The sequence below is a fragment of the Tursiops truncatus genome, chromosome 8 (assembly GCF_011762595.2).
Source record: "Tursiops truncatus isolate mTurTru1 chromosome 8, mTurTru1.mat.Y, whole genome shotgun sequence".
NCBI lineage: Eukaryota > Metazoa > Chordata > Mammalia > Artiodactyla > Delphinidae > Tursiops > Tursiops truncatus.
This window is the reverse complement of record NC_047041.1, coordinates 27,800,159-27,821,770: the sequence shown is the minus strand read 5'-3', so window position 1 is coordinate 27,821,770 and position 21,612 is coordinate 27,800,159. Positions and strand designations below refer to the sequence as shown.

General features: G+C 35.7%; 1 protein-coding gene across 1 annotated transcript; it reads right to left on the bottom strand.

Moving 5' to 3' along the window:
* Positions 1-3,631: 3,631 nt before the first annotated feature.
* On the bottom strand, positions 3,632-21,412 carry LOC101334434 (caspase-13). Its single transcript, XM_073808264.1, has 9 exons — positions 21,025-21,412; positions 17,267-17,518; positions 12,913-13,022; positions 11,730-11,903; positions 10,263-10,497; positions 9,279-9,422; positions 8,036-8,145; positions 6,389-6,492; positions 3,632-4,232 (listed from the first exon to the last, which is right to left on the bottom strand). Exons 2-8 carry the CDS (start codon positions 17,346-17,348, stop codon positions 6,394-6,396), a joined length of 954 nt encoding a protein of 317 aa, XP_073664365.1. The 5' UTR covers positions 17,349-17,518; positions 21,025-21,412; the 3' UTR covers positions 3,632-4,232; positions 6,389-6,393.
* Between the last annotated feature and the right edge of the window lie 200 nt (positions 21,413-21,612).

Genomic DNA, 21,612 nt, shown 5'->3' with positions numbered 1-21,612 from the left:
TATTTTTATTTTACATTGTCAACTTATTAAGATTTTCATTCACTTGTGTATCCACAACCAAGCCTTCTGTGCTTTGTCTGTTATAATAACCAAATGTTAAAGAACCAATGAAGAACATTTACATTATTTTTGGCTATGTACATATTGCAATCTGTCTGGAAAAGTGATATGTTGGGACTATACTTCCTTCTCTTTGGGTCCAATCTCCCAAATAATTTTATCCCAAAGAATATTTCTAGTCTCAAGATCTACTAACTCACAATTACCTGGTCTCCTATACTTGGCCTTCACTCCTGTAATTCTATCTAAGGCCAAACCATCACTCTCTTCATTCTATTCACTCACTCTCACCTACACAAAGACATTGTTTAACAATAGTCACATTGCTCTCTTACATCATTGATTTTCCCACTTACTCATATCAACACTATAACCATAAAAATACATTATAATACTACATATTAAAAAATCCTCCCTGATCCCACTTCCCCATAACTCCTCAAAATCATTGTCTATCATTGCTGTCTCCAAATGTTTTTTATTCTGTCTTGAACCAGCTCCAATCACCATTTTGTCTCTAGCCCCCTACCAAAATGACTCTTGTTAATGTAACCAGTGACTTCCCCATTGTCAAATTAAATATTTAATCCCCAATAGCCTTTTTGACCTATAGAAGCACTTCACAGTAATATTTTCACCTCTTCCTGAAACCCTTCATTCATTTGCCTTTCAAATAACAACCCTGTGTTGATTCTCCTGCTACTTCAGCTGGCTGCTTCTTCTAGTAACGCTTGCCAGTTAATTCATATCTTTTGTCTCTGCTCTGTTTTTCCTCACTTATTTAGCAGCCTCATCCAGTATCTTGGTTTTCAATACTGTTTAGGTATAGGAAGGCACCCAACATTTTAACATTCAGCCTATGCCTGTTCCCTGAATACCATATTCATATAGCCAATGTCAACGGGCATCTATTTGAATGTCTGGTAGATATCTCAATCTTGACACTTCAACCCCCACCTCCCATCTACCTCCTCTGAGAGTGTTTTCCATTTTATTCTTACAGTTATTCAAGCCAATTTCATTGTTCCGGTTATTCAGAGTGGAACATGTAATTCTTTTTTTTTTTTTTCAAAACTTTATCCAGTCTGTTGACTTTACTTTCAAAACATGAATTTTGCTCATGACCGTCACTTCTACTCTTATCTATTCTTACTGTCTCACCTTCCAAACAAACAGTATAAACAATCTGTCAAGTTCAAGAAAATACTCTGTTAGATTTTCTATGGGATTCTGTTGGGTTTATAGATTAATATGGGTAGAAAATTGATATTTTTACATTTATTTGTCTTATCAATGATGGTGATCTATCTCTCATTCTAGTCAATCTTCTCTTATATCACTCAATGTTTTTAAAAAAATATTTTTCCACATATACTTTGCAACTATTTGTTTAGAATTTTCTATAAGTATGTTATATTTGTTGCTTTTGCAAAGAGAGGCTTTAAAAAAGCAAAAAGTACTTCCTAATTGGTTGCCTTTTGAATATAAGAATGCTATTAAATGTTGTATATTGACTCAATTCTTGCAAATGTGGGGACTATATATTAATTCTAAGAAATTTTCAATAAATAATGTCATATTTTTCAGGAATAGTGATGGTTTTGTTTCTTGGCTTCCAAATATTTTTACTTTTGGTTTTATTGTCTTGGAAGTCTAGTGCAAAATTGAATTTCTATCTAAAGATAATACTTCAATATTTCTGTACAAGAAAGCTATAGATTTTCTCATATTAAGTGCTATTACTCTGTTCCTTTTTTCCTGATAGGCTTTTATTAGATACATGCTTTTAGATTAAGGGATTGCTTTTCTCTCTGTTTTTCTTTTTTATTATGAACAAATTCTGAATACTATTGAATGCCTTCTAAACTTCTTAAAATATCACAATTTTCCCTTTAATCTCTTATTTTGAGGAATGCTATCATAATTATTTTTATTATCAAACTATAAGTGCATTCCCAGAATAAATACTAGCTGGTTAAAAAATATTAGTAATGTTTCATATATGGCTAGAATTGCTTTGCTAACATGTTATTTAGAATGTTTACATCAATGTTCCTGAAAAATCATCCTGTATTTTTCTAACTTTGCTTCTACCTCTCTAGTTTCATATCAGTTTTGTACTAGATCTGTAAAAGAATTGGAGTTCACTTATCTTTTCATTTTATGGAAGCATTTATGTAAAATTGAGTTTATCAATTTCTTAAACGTTTTGTAAGACATTTGTCTACAGTCACTTGGATTTGTTAATTATTTTTGCAGTAGATATGACAAAAAATAATTAATTTAATGTTTATTGATCCATTTGTCTTTTAATTTCTTTATATATTAATCTTGTTAATTCACTTTTTCTAGAATTCCATCTATGTTATGTATTGTATTCTCTTATGGTTTTTTTAAAATTTATGTTTATCTCTATTTGTTGCACTTTTTTTATCTCTAATATTGTCTTTGTGCTAATTCTATTTTTTCATACTCAATCTTGCTGAACGTCTGCTATCTGACCATTCTTTTTTAAAGGACCAGGATTTTTCTTAAGTGATCTGTTCAATTTTTTGTTTTGTTACCATCTCATAATTTTTTTCTTTTTAATATTTATTATTTGCTTTCTTCTATTTTCTAAGTGGTTCAGTATTTTTCTGACTTCTCAAGTTGAATGCTTAGTTTATACTTTTTTCCTTTCTTCTTTTTATATGTGTTTATGTATATTTCATAATTTATGTTTGTATATGTATATACTATCTGTGTGTGTTCTTATTTCCAACTATGTGGAAATGTGTGGCAGTCTTTATGTTATTAGGTTTCTAATATTATCATGCAGTAGTCAGAGAATGAAGTCTCTCCCTGTATATTTTTGAACTTTGGAATGTGTCTCATGTCTCCACATGGACAAATGAAGTCCAGAAACCTAAATATCATGAATCTTTGTAGTGTTAGTTAACCTTACAATTCAAACTTCAGTTAAATTGAAGTTTGAATTACAATTCAAACCCATACAATTTCAGTTTCTCCTTGCTTTGGAGATGTAAGGTGGTACAGTGGTTAATAATTCAGATTCCAGAGCAAGCCAGATTGCCTTGAAATCCTGGTGCAGCCACCTACTAACTGTGTAACTTTGGGCACATCACTTAAGCTCTATTTTCTTTTGTTTCCTTACCTGTAAAATGGTAATATTGATAGTGATTACTTTATAGGGCTGTTATGAGGGTTAAAGTAGCTACTTATATACACACAATCCCTTATAACAATCAAAATCCTTAAAATAATCCTGACATACAATAATAAATATTACCTATTATGGTTGTACTTGACATCTAGAGAATCCTTTTATTTTTTTAATGCAGTTCATCATGTACTAAAATATTTATTCAGAATTCTGTGTGTATGTAACAGAAGTGGTACATCTCCTTACTTAGTAGCTCAGATGACCATGTGCCAGAATTCTTCTACCAAGATTCACCCTTCCAGAAATTTTAACATTCTCCTCTTCCATTGCTGACACTCCCCAATCTCTTTGCTGTTCTTTATCTAATAATATTTGTCTTTCCATACAAACATACTCAGTTACACAATCTTGAATCAAAAGCCCAATTTATTTTAGACAATAACCAAATATTTGCTAAATAATAAAATTTTCCTGAAGCTTGGAAATATGCAGAAATCTGGAAAGAAAATAATCAACAAGAAAGCAAATTAACTTATAGATGGGAAGAAAGACACATAGGCATAATTTGCTAAAATCATAACTTACTGAAGAAAAAAATGAACTCAAGCTATGATGTTGGTTAAATAATATATTAGGAAACTTCTTCTGCACAATTCTAGGCCTGGGGCTTAATGAGTGTATAAAGGAGGAGCTGACCAATTTACAGCTCTTGTCTCCAGATGGGCACCATCTCCTTTCACCCTATTGCTGAGGGCAAGTCATGACCAGTTCCCCTTACTCAATGAAGTGCAGATATTATATGCAATAAAACTAGAAAATCCAGTTTGCTTCTTCCACTTCATTTCCATACATCCACCATTTTAACTGAAATTCTATTCTCTATTAGAAGACCCCCCAAAACGACAGTTCATTTGTTTTCATTTTCACTGAAAGACAAAAGGTTAAACATGCGTTCTGTACTGGTAAAAGTGCTTCTTGAAGTTGAAACAGCTGAACTTCCTGTGATTTTCTGAAGAAGAGAAAAAGAACAGACGGTTAAGATAGTGATCCCTGGAAGCCTTCAATCCAACCCTTACTGTGAATCTTCCATATGCTTTTGCCATTTCCCTTGGCTTCTATCTGTGACCTTTGTAGTCTATTCATCAAAAAGTACTCAGAGTGATCTTTGCAAAATCTAAGTTAGATTATATCATTTCTCTGTTCAAAAGCTCTTGAAGGGTTTCCTATCTCACTTAGGATAAAAGATTTTAAAACATTTACATGTGATCATCAAGGCCCATGTGATCAAGCTTCTCACCATTTTTCTGAATTTTACCCTGCCATTTTTCCCACTCTTATTCTCTAGCCAGCTGCCTTCTTGCAGTACTTTAAAAGTCTTAAGCACACATCTGCCTCAGGGCATCCGTACTTCCTATTTCTGGTGTTGGGATTCATTTCCCACTAGAGCCATAAGGTTCACTCCCTTACTCTATCCATTCTTTGTTCTGATTTCAAATCACTTCATTACTTCAAAGCAGCCTTTATTGAGTAATCTATTTATAACAGTATGGTATTCATCTTTTTTTTTTTTTTACCTTGCAGTACGTTGGCCTCTCACTGTTGTGGCCTCTCCCGTTGCGGAGCACAGGCTCCGGATGTGCAGGCTCAGTGGCCATGGCTCACGGGCCTAGCCGCTCCGCGGCATGTGGGATCTTCCCAGACTGGCGCACGAACCCGTGTCCCCTGCATCGGCAGGCGGACTCTCAACCACTGCGCCACCAGGGAAGCCCCGGTATCCATCTTTTTGTGTCTCTTTAGCCCTTTTTATTTTTTCTTATTAGCTCTTACCACTCTCTAACATATATTAACTTGCTTGTGTATTTAGAGTCTGTCTCCACTCACTAAAGTATGAGCTTTCTGAGAGCAAGGACTCCATTTATTTTGTTCACTGGTACATTCCAAGCATCTAGAACAGAACTTGGAACATAGTAAGTGCGTGATAAATATTAGTCAAATAAATAATTCAATCCCCAAATATGGTTCTATTGGACTAATTAGGCAGTCAAAGCTATTCTGCTGAAGTATCTATGCATTTATGTAGCCAGGGTGTCAGAAACCAGGGGTAGAAGATGGTGGGTAAATATTTCAAGAATTGAGATAAAATTTACTATAAAATATAAACTTAATTATGTTTCTGAGAGGGAGATTAATAATATGCTTATAATATAGTGTGATATAAAGCTGTTATGAGTGAGTAAATAATTGTTGGGTCTAAACTCAATAAACACATTCTAAAATAATTTGACCAAAAATTTTTTGTTTAAGTGTTAATATGGGTGATTGAAGGGGTTTCTGAACAGTAATTAAGAATCTGAGGGGCTTCCCTGGTGGCGCAGTGGTTGAGAGTTTGCCTGCTGATGCAGGGGACACGGGTTCGTGCTCTGGTCCAGGAAGATCCCACATGCCGTGGAGCGGCTGGGCCCATGAGCCATGGCCGCAGAGCCTGTGCGTCCGGAGCCGGGAGAGGCCACAACAGTGAGAGGCCCTTGTACCGCAAAAAAAAAAAAGAATCTCAGAACTGACTCAGAATGTTCTGTGATCTACACTGTGAGAACAGTCAGAGAACCAGAGTCTTCATTGACACCAACTCTTCCAGGGTGCATTTTATACTGTATAGTAATGGTAGCTCAGTATCAGTAATATGACACCTGCACTCAGAGGACCACAGTCCTGCTTTCTCTACAGTCACCTCTTTTTTCTGTTTTTTTTTTTTTTAATCTGAGGCAATATTTGGTAACTAATAATGTGTGTGTGTGTGTCAGAGAGAGAGAGAGAAAGAAAGAGAGAGAGAGAGACATGAATATAAGTAATAATGGAAGCATGAGTACATGTCTATGCTAATAATTGTTACCCTGTGTCCTTCACTGTTTATTACTTTCTGTCTTGATTTGGCTTACCTTCTTGGTTGAGTGATTTATTGATTGATGATTGTAGAGATGGAGGGGTGGATCCAGATGCATATAAATAAGGTAAAAATTAGCAACTAATCAACAAACTACATAAACAAGGAATACTAATTTACTAATTTGACTACTAAAGCAATAGGCTGTCATTGGTCATTGGACCTCACTACTAATATCACTGTCCCACTTATTCTGCCTGCCAACAAAAACTCTTGATACTTACTATTTTCAATTGCCAGGAAAGAGGTAGAAATATCTTGTCATGGAGAGTCGTTCAATGGTCGGCATCTGGGCTTTAACACTTGGTTTTTCAAATGCTTTTTGTACCTAAAAACAAAAAGAGGTTCTGGCTGATACGTACCTCTTATGCATTCTCAAAATATGTTTTGCACAATAAGCCAAAAAATTCTTCGAATGAAGGGTGCTCCTAGGATCGATGGAACCAAGCCCTTGGACATTCTTATTCCCTGTCACTGCTACCCTACCCCTTAGAAATGACACCTAATGTCAGAATATGCTCTTTATCTCAAAATACACACTTCATGCCTAATTCAAGTCTTTTCAAACTGCATTTTTTTCCTAGTTTCCACTTCTGATCTACAGATCTGATGATTAATTATCCCTTGGTGTTCGTTCATGAAAAGTGGACCTCAGAGATCCTCTATCTTCAAACTCTAACAAGGTTAACTCCTCAATTCAATAAGGTTAAAATCCCAGAATTTTGTCCTTAAAGCCTGAATGATGAGCAATATTCACATTCACCATCAAGATGAGCTCTGAAGTATTTTTCTGTAGACTGATCAATGAGATCCTACTTACCTAGATCCACTATTTCTAATCTCTTCTGAGGAATTCCCTTGAAAGTATGTCTAAATCCTATTCATCCAATAGGACTTAACTTCCTAAGCTCCTAGTCACAAAGACTGTGACTCAGGTTACAATGCAATCTTCTCCAATTTACTAAAGGTATATCCTTCTTTTCCCATGGGAGTGCTATTGTTCTTTATGGTTTTAGTTTAAAAATAACCACACTTTCCCACGTTCTTAATACCAATACTTTTCTCCCTAAAAAAGGAGGGACATTTATTCACTCATTCATACATTTATTTATTCAGTGAATATTAATTCCTCCCTTCCAGCTTGTTGAGTGTTGAACAAATCCCTGCCTTCATGAGCTTGCATGCAAGTGAGTAAATACAGACAATAAACAAACAAAATATATACTGGGTGGGTGGTAGTAAGAGCTATTGGAGGAAAATAAATTAGGAAGGAAGGGGTAAATAAGGAATGTCCTGAGTTGGGGAAGAAGTATCAAGTCTTCCCTTCTGGGCCACTCTATTCAAAGAATTTTTCTCCTACATTCTCTTTCATGTGTCCTAGGACTTTCTCTTTTGGATCCTATCACAACCTGTATCACACACTTTTTATTGTTGTTGTTGGACTGCTTATTCAGTACCCATCTCTCGCACAAGAATGTTAGTTCTAGGTAGCCTTATGTCACATATGTCTCATTTACCCCTGTGTCATGAAGATATAACCCATTACCAAGTAGACCATCCAATGTATATTTATTGAATAAATGAAGCAGTGAAAATTAATCCAAAATACTTTCCATTCTTTGAATTTTAAGAACTTATAGCCCATAACACACAAGCTCACATGTTATAATATTTTGTTCTATTTTGATCTTTTGCTGTGGTACATTAACATAGTCTTTTTGTAAATCAGATTTTAAACACATGGATTACAGAAACCAGTACCACTCTACTTTCGTTTGTCTGACAAAAATCTGTCATTGTCACTTGAAAGGCAAATAATAGTAAACTCTTCCTGAACAAATACATGATTAGAAAAGGAGAGAGGAGCTTACCTTTCTAAATACTTCCTCTAGATGACAGCACCAAGAATATTTTTGGAAGCATGTGATGAGTTGAGTAATGAAGAGAGAACCTTTTGTGATGTCTCTCCAGGCCACATTATCTATGACGATAAGGAATGGTAAACCTTGGGCTGTGGCCTTCACCATGTTTTTTTTTTACATTTTTTGTCTTTTAAAACATAGCTTGGGAATTATCTTGACATGTTTAGGGGAAGAACTTACAACCTTTCATTAACTCATTTTCCATAAAGAAGTTGAACTAAAGAAGCAGCTCATCACAACTGTAGGTCATTGCATAGTGATTACCTTGTATTTTGGGAATTGACTTTCTACTATGTGACTTATGCTTATTCATTTGGCTTTTAAAGGAGGCTTGAGAGATAATTGTAATTATCCCATTTTACAGATGAAAAATAGAAGCTCAGAAGGATTAAAGAATTTCCTCATGTTCACATAGGTGATTGTTTACAGATTATATACCATGATGTCTTTCACAATACAGTGAGCAAAATAAATAAAAAGATCTAATGAAACTTTTGGAGGGAAGGGAAATGTTTTTGGTATAGATAGTGGTAATAATTTCACAGGTATATACTTATCTCCAAACTCATTAAACTGTATACATTAGATATGTGCAGCTTTTTGTATGTTAATTATACCTGCATAAAGTGGTAAAAGTACTTAAAAATATGTAAATTAGAAACCCTCAGATATAAGGCTTCTCAAGATGATTACCTAAAGTTCAAGGACTAGATACTGTTCCCCTAATAGTAGGCCTAATAAGTCCCATTGTATCATTTTCTTCTTCCTTTAAAAGGGCATCCACCTTCTTGCTGGGATACCACTCTAAATAGTACCAGATGGGAAATATGGAGAAAATGGTTTGGAGTTGATAATTTTTGAGAAATGGCCATCAGTCCCTAGATCCATAAAAACTCTACTCAAAATGTTGAATGGATTTAATAGAAAACTGAATCAATCATTTGTTTTTAACTAGTGTGATGGTAAAGGGATTTTCTTGTATTAGGTTGTTTTAATGGTTACTATACCTTTGTCTGTAAAGTGCAACATATAATAAAAGCCAATTTTTAAAAGTGAAGAATAAGTAAAATATATTGACAGCATTCAAAATTTGCATCAAATAATTGCTGCCCAGAGCTTATCTTGTTTTTTTAGAATCTTCAGAGGTAGCCTCAGACCCACAAATCCATGTCTGCAATTGAAAGACACATGCGTGGGGTTGAGGAGCAGAAAGCAATGAAGTCCTTCTCCACATGGGTCTTGTAAATGGCATCCTCCTCCAGGTTCTCAGGTGACTGTGAAGAGCTGTCTGCCAAGGCTGCTGGAGAGTCACTGACCCACAATTCCCCATGATTTGCTGTAGAGACATCAATTTCCTACACACTGTGTGTCTCCCTCAGTATGACTGTTACAATTGCCCACCTCATTCTTTTACAATGTTTATTCTAACCAGTTTCACACACACATGTGCACACATACATACACACATACAGGTATATCTCCACCCCACATACAACAGTTTGCCTTTTTATTGTGTTGTTGAGCAACATGCCAATTAATAGTGACAGCATTTTAGAATTGGAAGAACCCACTTGCTGAGAATAACAAAGAAGTTAAAGCCTTATCTGCATAATTTCAGAGCATAGTTATCATTTTATAGCTAAATTATTTTGGCTTTTCATCTTCAAACACTGTTCCAAAAAGCTAAAAGGGAACTGGGAGTCAGGAAAAAAAAGCAAAGAAAAATGTCACTGCAATCCCAGTTTCCCTCATCTACTTATTCATTTCCCTTTCAATAATATATGAGAAAAAAAAAAGATACTGCTATCACATAATAGCCTGACTTTCAAATGAAATTATTCTCAAGCCAGAGAATGTCAAAATGTCTGTAAAACATTTACAAGTAAAGTTGTCATTTAAATGATTTCATTCCAAGGTTGGAATATTTTTGTTTAACTTTGATTTGAGAATTCTGGTGATCTCCTTCACCACTTACCTTGAATCAAATTGAACAGAAATTTCTCAGCTAACAAAACAGAGTCTCATGATACCAGCCCCCTAATTGGAATTTCCTAATAATTCAATTTAGTTTATTTTCACTGGATGGGGTTTAAGATTGTTTCCCCTAGAAACAAAACATACTACAGTTCTCTGCAAACACCTTTATGACTTTTGGATTTTTCATCTCAGAACTTACCACCTCTGCAGGCCTGGACAATGATGACCTTAGGTTTGTCCTTTAGACTGAGGCAATTGCGGTTGTTGAATATCCAGAAGATGGTGTCATAAGGTAGCACATCTGGGTTTTCATCACTATGCATAGTCCCACAGATCCCATCCAGGATGCCATGAGACATGAACACCAAGAATGTGCTGTCTGAAGATTTGTGCTCTTCACAGGCAGCAAATCTGCACAGCACTGATTCCATATCCTGAAAAAGACTGCAAAGTGTTACTTTAACAGGACAAGCATTAAAATTAAACTGACCTCCTATTTATTATGATCAGTATAAGAAACATCTGTAACGTTCCAATAATGGTGGCTTTACATAGTGGTTACTTGATGATAGTTTTATTTTTATTTCTATAATGGATCAATGGGTTCAACTTTTTGTTCCTTCTGACATTATATAACCTGTCCCCAATACATTTTACATTTGCTTATTGTCGTTATATACTTTCATTTTCATCTCTGTATTTTCTCTCATTACTTAATAAAAACCTTGAATAATAAATGTATCATACCACTTCCCTTCTAAGGCACTCCCCACCATACTTAGAATAAAATAAAACTTGTGACGTAAGTATACTTCTCCCTTCTGACATTCTTCCTCCTCCTCTAGGCTCTAGTCACACTGGTCTTTCTGTACTTTTCAAGTGCCAGTTTCATATTAGGTTCAGACTTTTCACTTGTAGTCGAGCCTGCTTGGAATATATTTCATTCACATCTTTCCAGAGTTATCTTGTCTCTGATAGTCATGTGTCAGATCCCATATTACCTCCTCAAAATGTCTTTCTTGGCCATTCCATCAAACATTATTACTCCTCACTCACCAATTTGTTCTTATGTTTCCTTTTTCCTTTTCATTTCCTTTTCACTTCTTTTCAATCTTAGAGACACACAGATACATCAAATCTCTGAAATGTTCTGTTTTGCTTATAGTTTGATCACCCCCCACCAAGTGAACCTAGATCAATGTGAGCTGGGAACCTACTGTCTCATTTACAGACCCATCCCCAATGCCAAAATAGCCCCTGGAACAGTCAGGATTCAGTATTTATATGGTGATCACACTCCTGCTAACATTCATTACTCCAGAATTTTCTGGGAAATATTGGGGCTGAATCTCAATCATCCCACTTCAGAATTAAGAATTTTGTGGGTACATATGCCAATCAGTTTTTGTACAGTTTTATGGAACTGAGGATATTTGAAGATCTAAAGAGATATAGATTTCACCTGTCTTAATATTTTTATTTTATAACACACATTCACACACTTAGATACACACACACACACACACACACACACACACACACACACAACACACACACAAATGAGACCTATGGTTGTTAAAGTTATTTGCTTAATATTATAAAGTTCACTTGTTAGGAAGATATGTGTTGAATATGTATGTGTTTGGGGTGGGTGAGGGGCCGTTACCCTGGCTGTGAGTTTCTCTTCCACATCCACACTGTAGCCAAGGCCCTCAAGCAGCCCCTTCATTACCATGATGTCATGGGCTGCCCCATTCTTGAGAGGGAGATGATCAAACTCTGTATTGCATATGATGAGAGCCAGACGAGTGCGGGCCTTTATCTCCTTTATTGGATAGATCTGCAGGAAATTGATATGCAGTGAGTTTGATTTACCTAAATCTCTCTTAAACCCTCATACACCAATCACTGTTGCTTTTAAGGGCTTGCATAGATGTCCTCTCTCCTATCCTGTACCAGAAGACACTGTCTTCTCTCTTTTAGTAATGGATTGAATCGACAATAGAAGGAAGTACAAATTGGAAGGGAATTATTTTTCAAAAGCCCAGACAATGATCCAGATTATATTTGTGATGGTTACTCGAGAATCTTCAGGAGACTAGAACAATTCCTACCCTCTCCTTCTCCTCTTTCTTCTCCACCTAGTCAAATCTTTCTTAACAATCAAGTTTCAGATCAAATTTTGTAAAAACCAGGAGATATTTGCCATTGACTCCAGCTAAAAATAAAGATCCTTTGCCTTGGGTAACATTATTCTGGTACTATTTTTTTTTTTTTTTTTTTGCGGTACGCAGGCCTCTCACTGTTGTGGCTTCTCCCGTTGTGGAGCGCAGGCTTCCGAATGCACAGGCTCAGCAGCCATGGCTCACGGACCCAGCCTTTCCGCGACGTGTGGGATCTTCCCGGACCGGGGCACGAACCCGTGTCCCCTGCATCGGCAGGCGGACTCTCAACCACTGTGCCACCAGGGAAGCCCATTCTGGTACTATTTTAATTTATAGTGTTTTGCAGGTGTTAATAATTTTTAACTGGAATGCAAACAATTACTACTCAGCCATGTTATCTTATAAATATTTTGATTCTATGACTACAGCTAAAATTCTAATAAATCCCAAATATATAGGACAACAAATAAATGAAAAAAGTGAGAGACTTGTATTTTATCATAGGGTTGAAAGAGAATTGGAATCTGTGTGAAGCCATGTGATTTCTTCCTGCTCAAAGCATCTATGAAAAAGGAATCCACTGTCCCACCCTGCCACTCTGTAACTAATGCTTTAAGAAATTGTGTAATTAGTGAAAGCAATTGTTTTTCTCTCTTCTTCTCTTTCCTGTACAGAGCACAGTACCTCTTCAGCCCTTTCTTTACACAGTTTAAGAAATTCTTCATGGGGGCAAAGCTTGAGGGTATCTGTAGTTTCTGCTGACTCATCTGGTCCAGTCACGATTTCCTCAGGAGCTGCAGAATACATCACATAATATAAATTGTGATATCTGACGATGTGACCCAGTTATCACCTAAGAAAACTGACAGAAAAGGGTTATCCTGGGAAAAAGATTTTTAACATGTTGGGTTATAGTTGTATCTAACCTGTGTGTGAGGAGACAGATGTATTACGACTGGGAAAGAAGGGAGAAATCCTTGGTAGTAAAAACAGATCCACTCAAAAATGCAATAATAGATTTTGATATTATGAAGAAGACACCTTAATGATTTAGGGTCAAAGTTAGCCTTCCCTTTACTCATGAAAACAGTTTGATTTTTCCAGTGGTTTTACTCTAGGGTATTACTCATCTGTGTGGACTTTCTACTGTCTGTGAGCAAGAGTACATTTAGTAAATATTTATCAGAGTGCTATCTACTAGAAATAGAATTAAGTCACACTCACATTGAGTCACTTTTTTTTTTTTTTGAGAGTATGCAGCACTTATTACAAAGCCAGGAGATACAAATATCCCAGGGCAGGAGGAGGATACAGCCACAGCACCTCAGACACAGGACAAGGTGCAAACACAGACAAACCTGTTGGGGGACACCTGACCCCAAACACATAGGTTGTGATAGAGTCTTGCCTCCTCCCTTCATCCTGATCTGATCTATGCACATTGGAGAAAAAACTGGTGGGTGGGGGTCTGTTGGGGTCTGTCCCTCAGGGGTTGGACCACTTGATTTCTTGGGGATGGAGCTGAGGTCAGATCTCACAGGTTCTGCCTTCCTGTGCTTTTAGATGCCTGTTGCTCTTTCCTGACTTGGCCTCAGCTGCAGGTGGGGAGGGCACTGCAATTTAAAATTTTCTAATGTCCACATTGAATATAAACAGACAGAATCAATTAATTTAACAATATATTTTGTTTAACAATATATCCAAAATAGTATCATTTTAACCTGTTACTAGCCACAATTTATGCACTTAAAAGCCACGTGTGCCCAGTAGCTATCATATTGGGTAATATGACATCTCAAGTCCACTCCTAATTCACACAACAAACACAGACACATACACACTCAAATACTTAATAGAATCCTAAATCCTGTACCAACCAGGTATTATTTTTTCAGCAACCTCAGCGTGAATTCTTAACCTTTCCGGAGGAGATAGGCTTCAATGATTCACCGAGTTGTGAAATCAGCTATTTAAAGTAGAAATGCTATGCATTAATCATAGTATTGCATCCAGTGTCGAAGGTACAATTTTTTTGTCAGAGATGCTACATTACTCTGAATGTCCTTGCCTCCAAAGTGCTGAATAACCAGCCCTAAATTTTCAACCCGTGTTTTAAAATGTGAGGAAATAACTTCTCCTTGTTGGAAATGAGAAATGTAATATTTTCTGAAACTGTTTGGCCTCATTTGACTAAGATTGTGCAAGAGACTGGGAAAGTCCAGAGCCCTCCCTTGAAGAAGGAAGGAAGAGATTCCTCATAAATAAAAATCAGAAGAGGTTTATCAAGACCTAACATAACAAGGTTTTTGTCTATGAAAGGAATAAACCTTTATGTTCATTTACATGAATGAACCAAGACAGTCTCTTATTTTATTTTATTTTAATTAGAAAGGCAATATTATCTTCTGTAAATTTTTCAGTTTTTAAACTTTATAATTTTTTTCAATTTCATTTATTTGTTTCCATTAGTTTTTAAATAATATTTTTTTATAAATGTCTTTCTAAAAAGTATGCTAAAAATGTAAGCTCTGGAGATAGAGCAAATGGTATGTCTTTAAGTCTACCAAACTGTCTTAACATTTATTTCTGTAGATAAAGTACTGACACATACTCTCCTTTCCTACTGCAGAAGATTCTGCCAATGTGAAGAAGTCCAGGGTCTTGCGATAGTCCCTGGTCAGAGGGTATGTTTTGTCATTGAAAGTCTCCTGTTTCCAGGTCATTGACAAGTTTGGTGTACTCTTGAATTTAATAAATGTCATCTCCTAATGACCATTATATGTCTATATATAGATACACTATTTACAGAGAAAACTGAAAATTAGACTATCTTATGTCTAATAGTAAAATTATCATGAAACTGAATCATTTCATTACAACGTAATATAGTGTAGCCTGCTGTTCAAAAGGAGTACCCATGGGCCTGAGAGCACAGCAAAAAGAAATAAGAAAATAAGCAGATTAGATAAAAACTTTAATATCTGAGTTTTATCTGTTACCTAATGAAATGCTCAAGAAACCCCTTAAACTGAAACAAAACTAAAGATACTGATATTAGATAAGACAAGTCCTTCTCCCTTGGCAAGTAGGAATTTGAGTAATTATCTCTCTGACTGAATAACAGTGCTTGGCACATAGTATGTACATATACTGCTAAATAATTGAAACAAATAGCTTAGATTCTTCCTATCCCCCACTCCATTTCCTCAGTATCTCATTAAGAACCCTCTGAATTATATCCATGCCCAAAAGGCCTGGCTAGGACTTTTACATATTCTAATAGCCCCACTCACCAAGCTTCCTGTTCTCCTGGGCCAGTATACTCTAGGTGTCCTGAGATTCCTCTGGAGGTTCCATGTACAGTAGAACTCAGGGGGCTACTGGATACTTCATGAAACGGTCTATACCTGCCACCTGCCTGCCACAGACTCTGCTGATGGGATAGGTTATTTCAGTTTAAGGTTCATTCTAGTTCCTGGGGTTGCTAAAATCATTTTGAAGTTCCCCTTATTTCAATTCTGATTCCCATTTGTTGAATTATCTCTGATCTTGTTTTTATTTATTTTATTTTATTTTAGTCTATTCTATTCTATTCCTTTATGGCTTATTTTAGGATATTGAATATAGTTCCCTGTGCTATACAGTAGGACCTTGTTATTTATCCATTATATATGTAATAGTTTGCATCTGCTAACCCTAAACTCCCAATCTATCCCTCCCCCACACCCCTCTCCCTTGGCAACCACAAGTCTGTTCTCTTATTTTGTTTTTAAATCCAAATTGTTTTTATCCCATCCCAGGTTTAAGAGAAAGTAATAAACCTGCACAAGGACCAACTTAAATGTTAATGATAACATAGCCTAGGCCACAATCTTGGACATCTATTAGACTAGTGTATAATTCCTGCTGGTGGGAGTGTCCCTTCTCCATAGAGAAGGGATTATTGAAAAAGCTTATTTGCTATAGTGAGGTCTCTACAGTTATGTTGCATGTTGTTTATTATTGCTTATCATTATTGATAAATGCTAGTATTCAGGCTGGAATTTTAGGTTAAACTCTATACCAAATTGAGTCCATCACTGGTGAACTTGGATCTGAGGATATTTAGACTCTAGTAATATTCATAATTCATTTAAAGTGAAGTTTTGAAAGATGTTAATATATTGGACAGTTTATATTGAATAAGTATTCTCCTGATCATATTTTGTAACTCACAGAAATTAATAAGCACAGTAAACATTTAAATATTATAAGCTAAAAATAATTCTGGTAACTAATATTTATTACATGCATGTTCTTCATTTGCCTATTCATCCTATATTCATTACATGCCTGCTATGTCTCTGGCACTCTGCTAAGAGCTATTATTCATTGGTGAAGAAAACATTTGTGATCTGGATTAAGAAACTCAGTGGATTATAGTCCTGTCTAATGAGATAAACAGGGGAAAGAAGTGTAATAGATTTGATGTGGAGAATAAAGTGTTTCATTTTATATATCTTAGCTTTGTGAAGCCAGTGGAACCTTCAAGTGGAAATGCTGAATATGCAGCTAGAGCTAAATATATCTGGAGTTCAGAGGAGAGTTCCAGAAAGGAGCTAAAATATTAGGAATTGTCAATCTGTGTCTGCCATTATGTTCCTAGCTTTACAAAGCCTGTGATGAAGTGACTGAAATTGTCCCCATTTCACAGATGCTCATACTGATGCTTAGGGAGGTTAAGAAACTTGAATGAAGTCACATAGTGTCCAAAGTGACAGAAACCTGAGTTCAACTCCAGGTATCCCTTACTACAAAGTCTCTACAATTAGCGATCTCTATGATCAACCTAAACACAAGGACTCAACTTCTAAGCTAATTGGAAATTAGATACCTTCCCACAAATGACAAGGTGGCCTCTAAAAGGACAATGATAGGTTTAGTGAAAATTATACTTTAGTAATAGGAGGATGGGGAACTTAGAGGACAGTGGAGCAGCCTTGGAGCCAAGTAGATCTGAAAAATTTAAGATATCCCTTGAAAATAATTCCAGTCTTACCTTTTATACTGGTGGAATTTTTGTCTATGTTTAGGAAGGTTTGAACAAAGATTTGACCTGCTTCATGGCGTTTCTGTCTCATACAGTCCACCAAGACCCGTGCCTTGTCTTCAAGCTTGGCATTATAAATTTTTTTCTTCTCCTCTTCCTCCAATTTCAGGACATTTTTTCCCACCAAGTCATCCAAAACGCCAGTAATGAGCTCTTTGCCCACAGATTCCAAAATCTTAAGTGGGTTTTTGTTGTGTGTGCCTTGTCAGAAATACAAAGCTTCCTTTTACTTGATCTTGTCTCAATAAAAAATTCAGAATTGAAAATAATCTGATGACTGATCTTTCAATATGGTAGATCAATATGACACCAGGTTAATATATTACTGTCTGGGATAATTAGAACTTTTGTGGGTGATTAAGGAAGTCAAATTAATAAGTATTTTATTGTAATACCACAGGTATTATTTGAATGGATAGTGCATGGGAAGGCAGGGTATCTCATCAATACTTAATTAAATCTACAAAGACAGTTATAAAGTTCATCTAGATATAAAGATAGTCGACACAAAATGACATATTCTAAAAAAAAATGCACCAAGACATTGAACAAGAACTTTGCCCCAGAAGCACCAGCCTCATTGTTCATGTTGTCTTGAAGTATCCTTTCAGTAAATGTTTATTGGGTAAATATTATGAGAAAGAAACATGGACATTACAAAGCATGAATAAAAAGTTACCCAATATCAGTTCATTTAATAACAGCTAACATCTATTATGCATTTAGGATTTAAAAAGAAATACATTTAAAGCAATATACAATATTTTTATTATTTACAAGTATCTGTACTAAATACTTTATAAATATTAATATGATGGACCCTCACAATAATCCAATGAGATGGTTAATATTTTCCCTATTTTACAGATCATTTAAATAAAATGCCCAGATCACACAAATTAGGATTCAAATTCTGTTCTTACACCATATTCTATAAAGTTAAACATAGTACAGCTTCAGTAATAATAGTTGATATTCATTGAGGCCCCATTGGTCTCAAGTGCTTCATATGAATCTTATAAGTTAAAGTTAATAAAAATTCCACGTAACATGTATATTAATATTTCTATTATATAGTAAAGGAAACAGACACAGAGAAGTTAGTTAAATATTTGATCCAAATTGTGTGAATAGTACACCATGTTTAGTAAGAGGGTAGGAAGGGATTCAAACTCAGGGGTTCAGAATCGACTCCCCACTCAAATCATCAAACTACTTTACATGATACTTGGTAAAGAGTTACTTAAGAGAATAGAAAGTGATTCAGGGACTCAGAAAAGACTGGGTAAATTTCTGCAGATGAGGTCACAAAATGCTTCTTCTTAGAAAAGGTGGCAGAAACACTGGTCTTACACTAGAGTATACACATGTCAGAACAGAAAGATTGAAGAATTATGAACAACATGCAGGTTAATCTATGAAATGTTTACTCTGACTGAATTCTGGGTTTCTATTTTATTTATTTCTGCCTTCAACAGGTTGAGTGTTGACTGAATAAGTGGTACTGGGAGAAATATGGTAAACAATAAAACCAAAGAATGTTTACTTTACATCCTCTTATTATCTACACATTCTCATGTCTTCAGTTATTAGCTTTAAATAATAAATAAATTATCCCTGAATTTATAGATTCAGCCCAAAGGTGGATCCCCAAATTGAGGCTCATATATTCATCCCTTCTCTGTATCCCACAAATTCATTACACTCAACTTTTAAAAGCTGAACTTCTCATTTTTCATCACCTTCTTCATTCCCTATATATACTAGTTAATGGTATCTTACAGTCAAGTACACCAAATCAGTAAAAGTTGGTGATACTGAACCTCTTCTGCTTTCTTTGTATCTTATTTTCCATCTCACTTCAAACTGTATTGATTTTATCTGCTATATATTTGCAGAATCTGACTACTTCTCCCTCTCTAACTGTTTGATACTCTAGTTCAGGCCAACATCCTTTCTTGTTTAATTACTCTAAGAGTCTGATAAATCTACTCTTGTCCCCTTCTAATCTGTTCTTCTCAATGAAGCAAAGTCAGTGTTCTAAAAATCTAGACGTAACCATGAAATGTCTCAGCTTAATCTAATCTAGGTCTTCTCATTCAGCCTCATCCTCTGCTACTATACCCACCTTGCTCATTACATTTTAAACACTTTACCTTTCTTTCAGGTTCTACAAAGCCTTTACTTAGGGATCCTTATGTGTACAGTTTCTCACACCCAACATTCCTTTCTATTTCTCAACTGCTTCCTGTTTATCTTCAGGTCTCAGATGACATGGCATTTTCTTTAGGAAATTCTCCCTGGTGCTTAAGACTAGACTGAGTGTCAGAGCAATATGCTCCCAGAGAAACTTGTTTCTCCCTAAGCTAACATTTTTTTCCTTATAGTTGTTAATTAGTTAACAATGGCAACCAAACTCATTAGTTTATGTTTATTGAGTCACTTTACTTGTTTTGTCTACCGCTTTTCAGTTTATCATATCTATTATCTAATGATGTCCTGATTCCAATTCAATAACAAGTAAGGTCATCCTGCCTAGCTAAAGAGGCAGCCATGAGTGTGAATTTAATGTACTACTCCCCAGTCAAATGCTGTATGAGCACCATGAAGAAGATAAGAAAACAGTCAGTCCTTACATTTTAGGAGCTTAAATTAAATGTGTGAGATGAGACAGAAACCTTGGAAAGAATTACACTACAGGGAAAATAAGAAATAAAGAAACACAATAGCAAGAAAGTGTGAGCGGGGGCGGGAGGGGAATGCAAGTAAATGTTTGTTAATGAAGCTGAAATCATGCTTTAGAGAGATTAATGGTAAAGTGAATAAATATATTTTGAAAGGTAGGAAAACCTGTCTGACAAGTTCAGACATTTTTTAAAAGGCAATACAGAGCCATTGTATGTTCCTGAGTAAGAAAATTGCATTTGTAAATACCTAGAAGGTAAGAACTGAAAGATAAGGATCTGATCATCTTTCCTAACAATGCTAATCTGCAGACAAACCTAGTCCAGCTACATAAGAATCATTTGTAGATCTTTAAAAGATTATAAATGCTTACAGTCTATCCATGGTTGAGTAATTCGGGGTTATGAAGGGGGAAATAATCTAAATTTGTTAATGTCTACAGATTATTTAGATTTGTTGTAAGGTTTAGAAACCACTGATCTAGTTGAACCTCTTCCTTTTCAAATGAAGAAAATGAAGCCAAAGAAGTGATATATACACTAATATGTATAAAATGGATAACTAATAAGAACCTGCTACATAAAAAAAAAATAAATTAAATAAAATTCTAAATTCAAAAAGAAGTGATATGATATACCTGAATACTAGCTACATAAATAGCCAATGATTCCATCTCTTATACTTTCCAGTTTCTGTGTGTAAGATATGTGACCTGAAAGCAGTATGCAGTATGGATAGGAGGGTTAAATCCTGGAGAGAGGGAGACCAATTAAAAACTGTGATAGCAATCCAAGAAATACTGTGCTAGAGTAGTTAGCACCACAGCTAGAATGGGAGGAAAATGTAGTTACTTTACAAAGACAAAGAGCATAATTCAATATAGGATATAGTAAGGGGGGGTGGGAATTCAAAGACTCACTTATCTGATTACAGGGACAATTTTATGGAATCAAGAGGAAGCTGAGAAGATTTCAGAGTGCATTTAGGAATTTTCAGAGTTTTCTCACACATAAATAACTTACTCTATTTGTCTTTATCCACCCTTCACTTTGATTACCAGGGCTGCAAAAAAGGAAATAACTTCTTCCTGGCTCTGAGATAATCTGGACACCATACTCTCCTTCAGCATCTCCGAGACAGTGTCCCCCCGTTCAAGTTACACAGAGCTAATAAGGAATTTAGTTTGCACAGAATTGGCTCACTTCCCTTTTGTATATTTCTTCCTGTCACAAAGCAATTAATAAGTGTTTTCTAAGACCCAAGTTCCTGACCCTCAGCTAGGAAAGGACCCTTACTCACTAGCCATATGTAACAACCGTAGTCCCTTCCTGATGCCTTGAGAAGAGCACAGGCTTGAAAATGAAAGTTACTGGACACTTCCTCCATTCAGGGGGCGGGGACTCCTAATCATAGATTAGGAAACTGCTGCTCAGAACTTCTGCGTTCACTGTCAGGAAGTCCCCTGTAGTCAGCAAATGGATTTCCCAATCCTTTGGGAAGGATTATTTCTTCCTTTTGGAAGAAAAAAAATGAATTGACAAAATATTTTCCAACCTATGTTGGAACCTCTGACTGTTTTTTTCCCTCATTTTCTTTTTCTTTCCTCATTG

Excerpts from the sequence above, each read along its gene's own strand:
- LOC101334434 (XM_073808264.1), bottom strand. The coding sequence starts at position 17,348 with ATGAGACAGAAACGCCATGAAGCAGGTCAAATCTTTGTTCAAACCTTC. Across the intron at positions 11,904-12,912 it reads GTAAAGAAAGGGCTGAAGAG|ATCTATCCAATAAAGGAGAT; the intron begins GTACTGTGCTCT and ends AATTTCCTGCAG. Across the intron at positions 8,146-9,278 it reads TTTCTGCTCCTCAACCCCAC|ATAATGTGGCCTGGAGAGAC; the intron begins GCATGTGTCTTT and ends TTATCGTCATAG.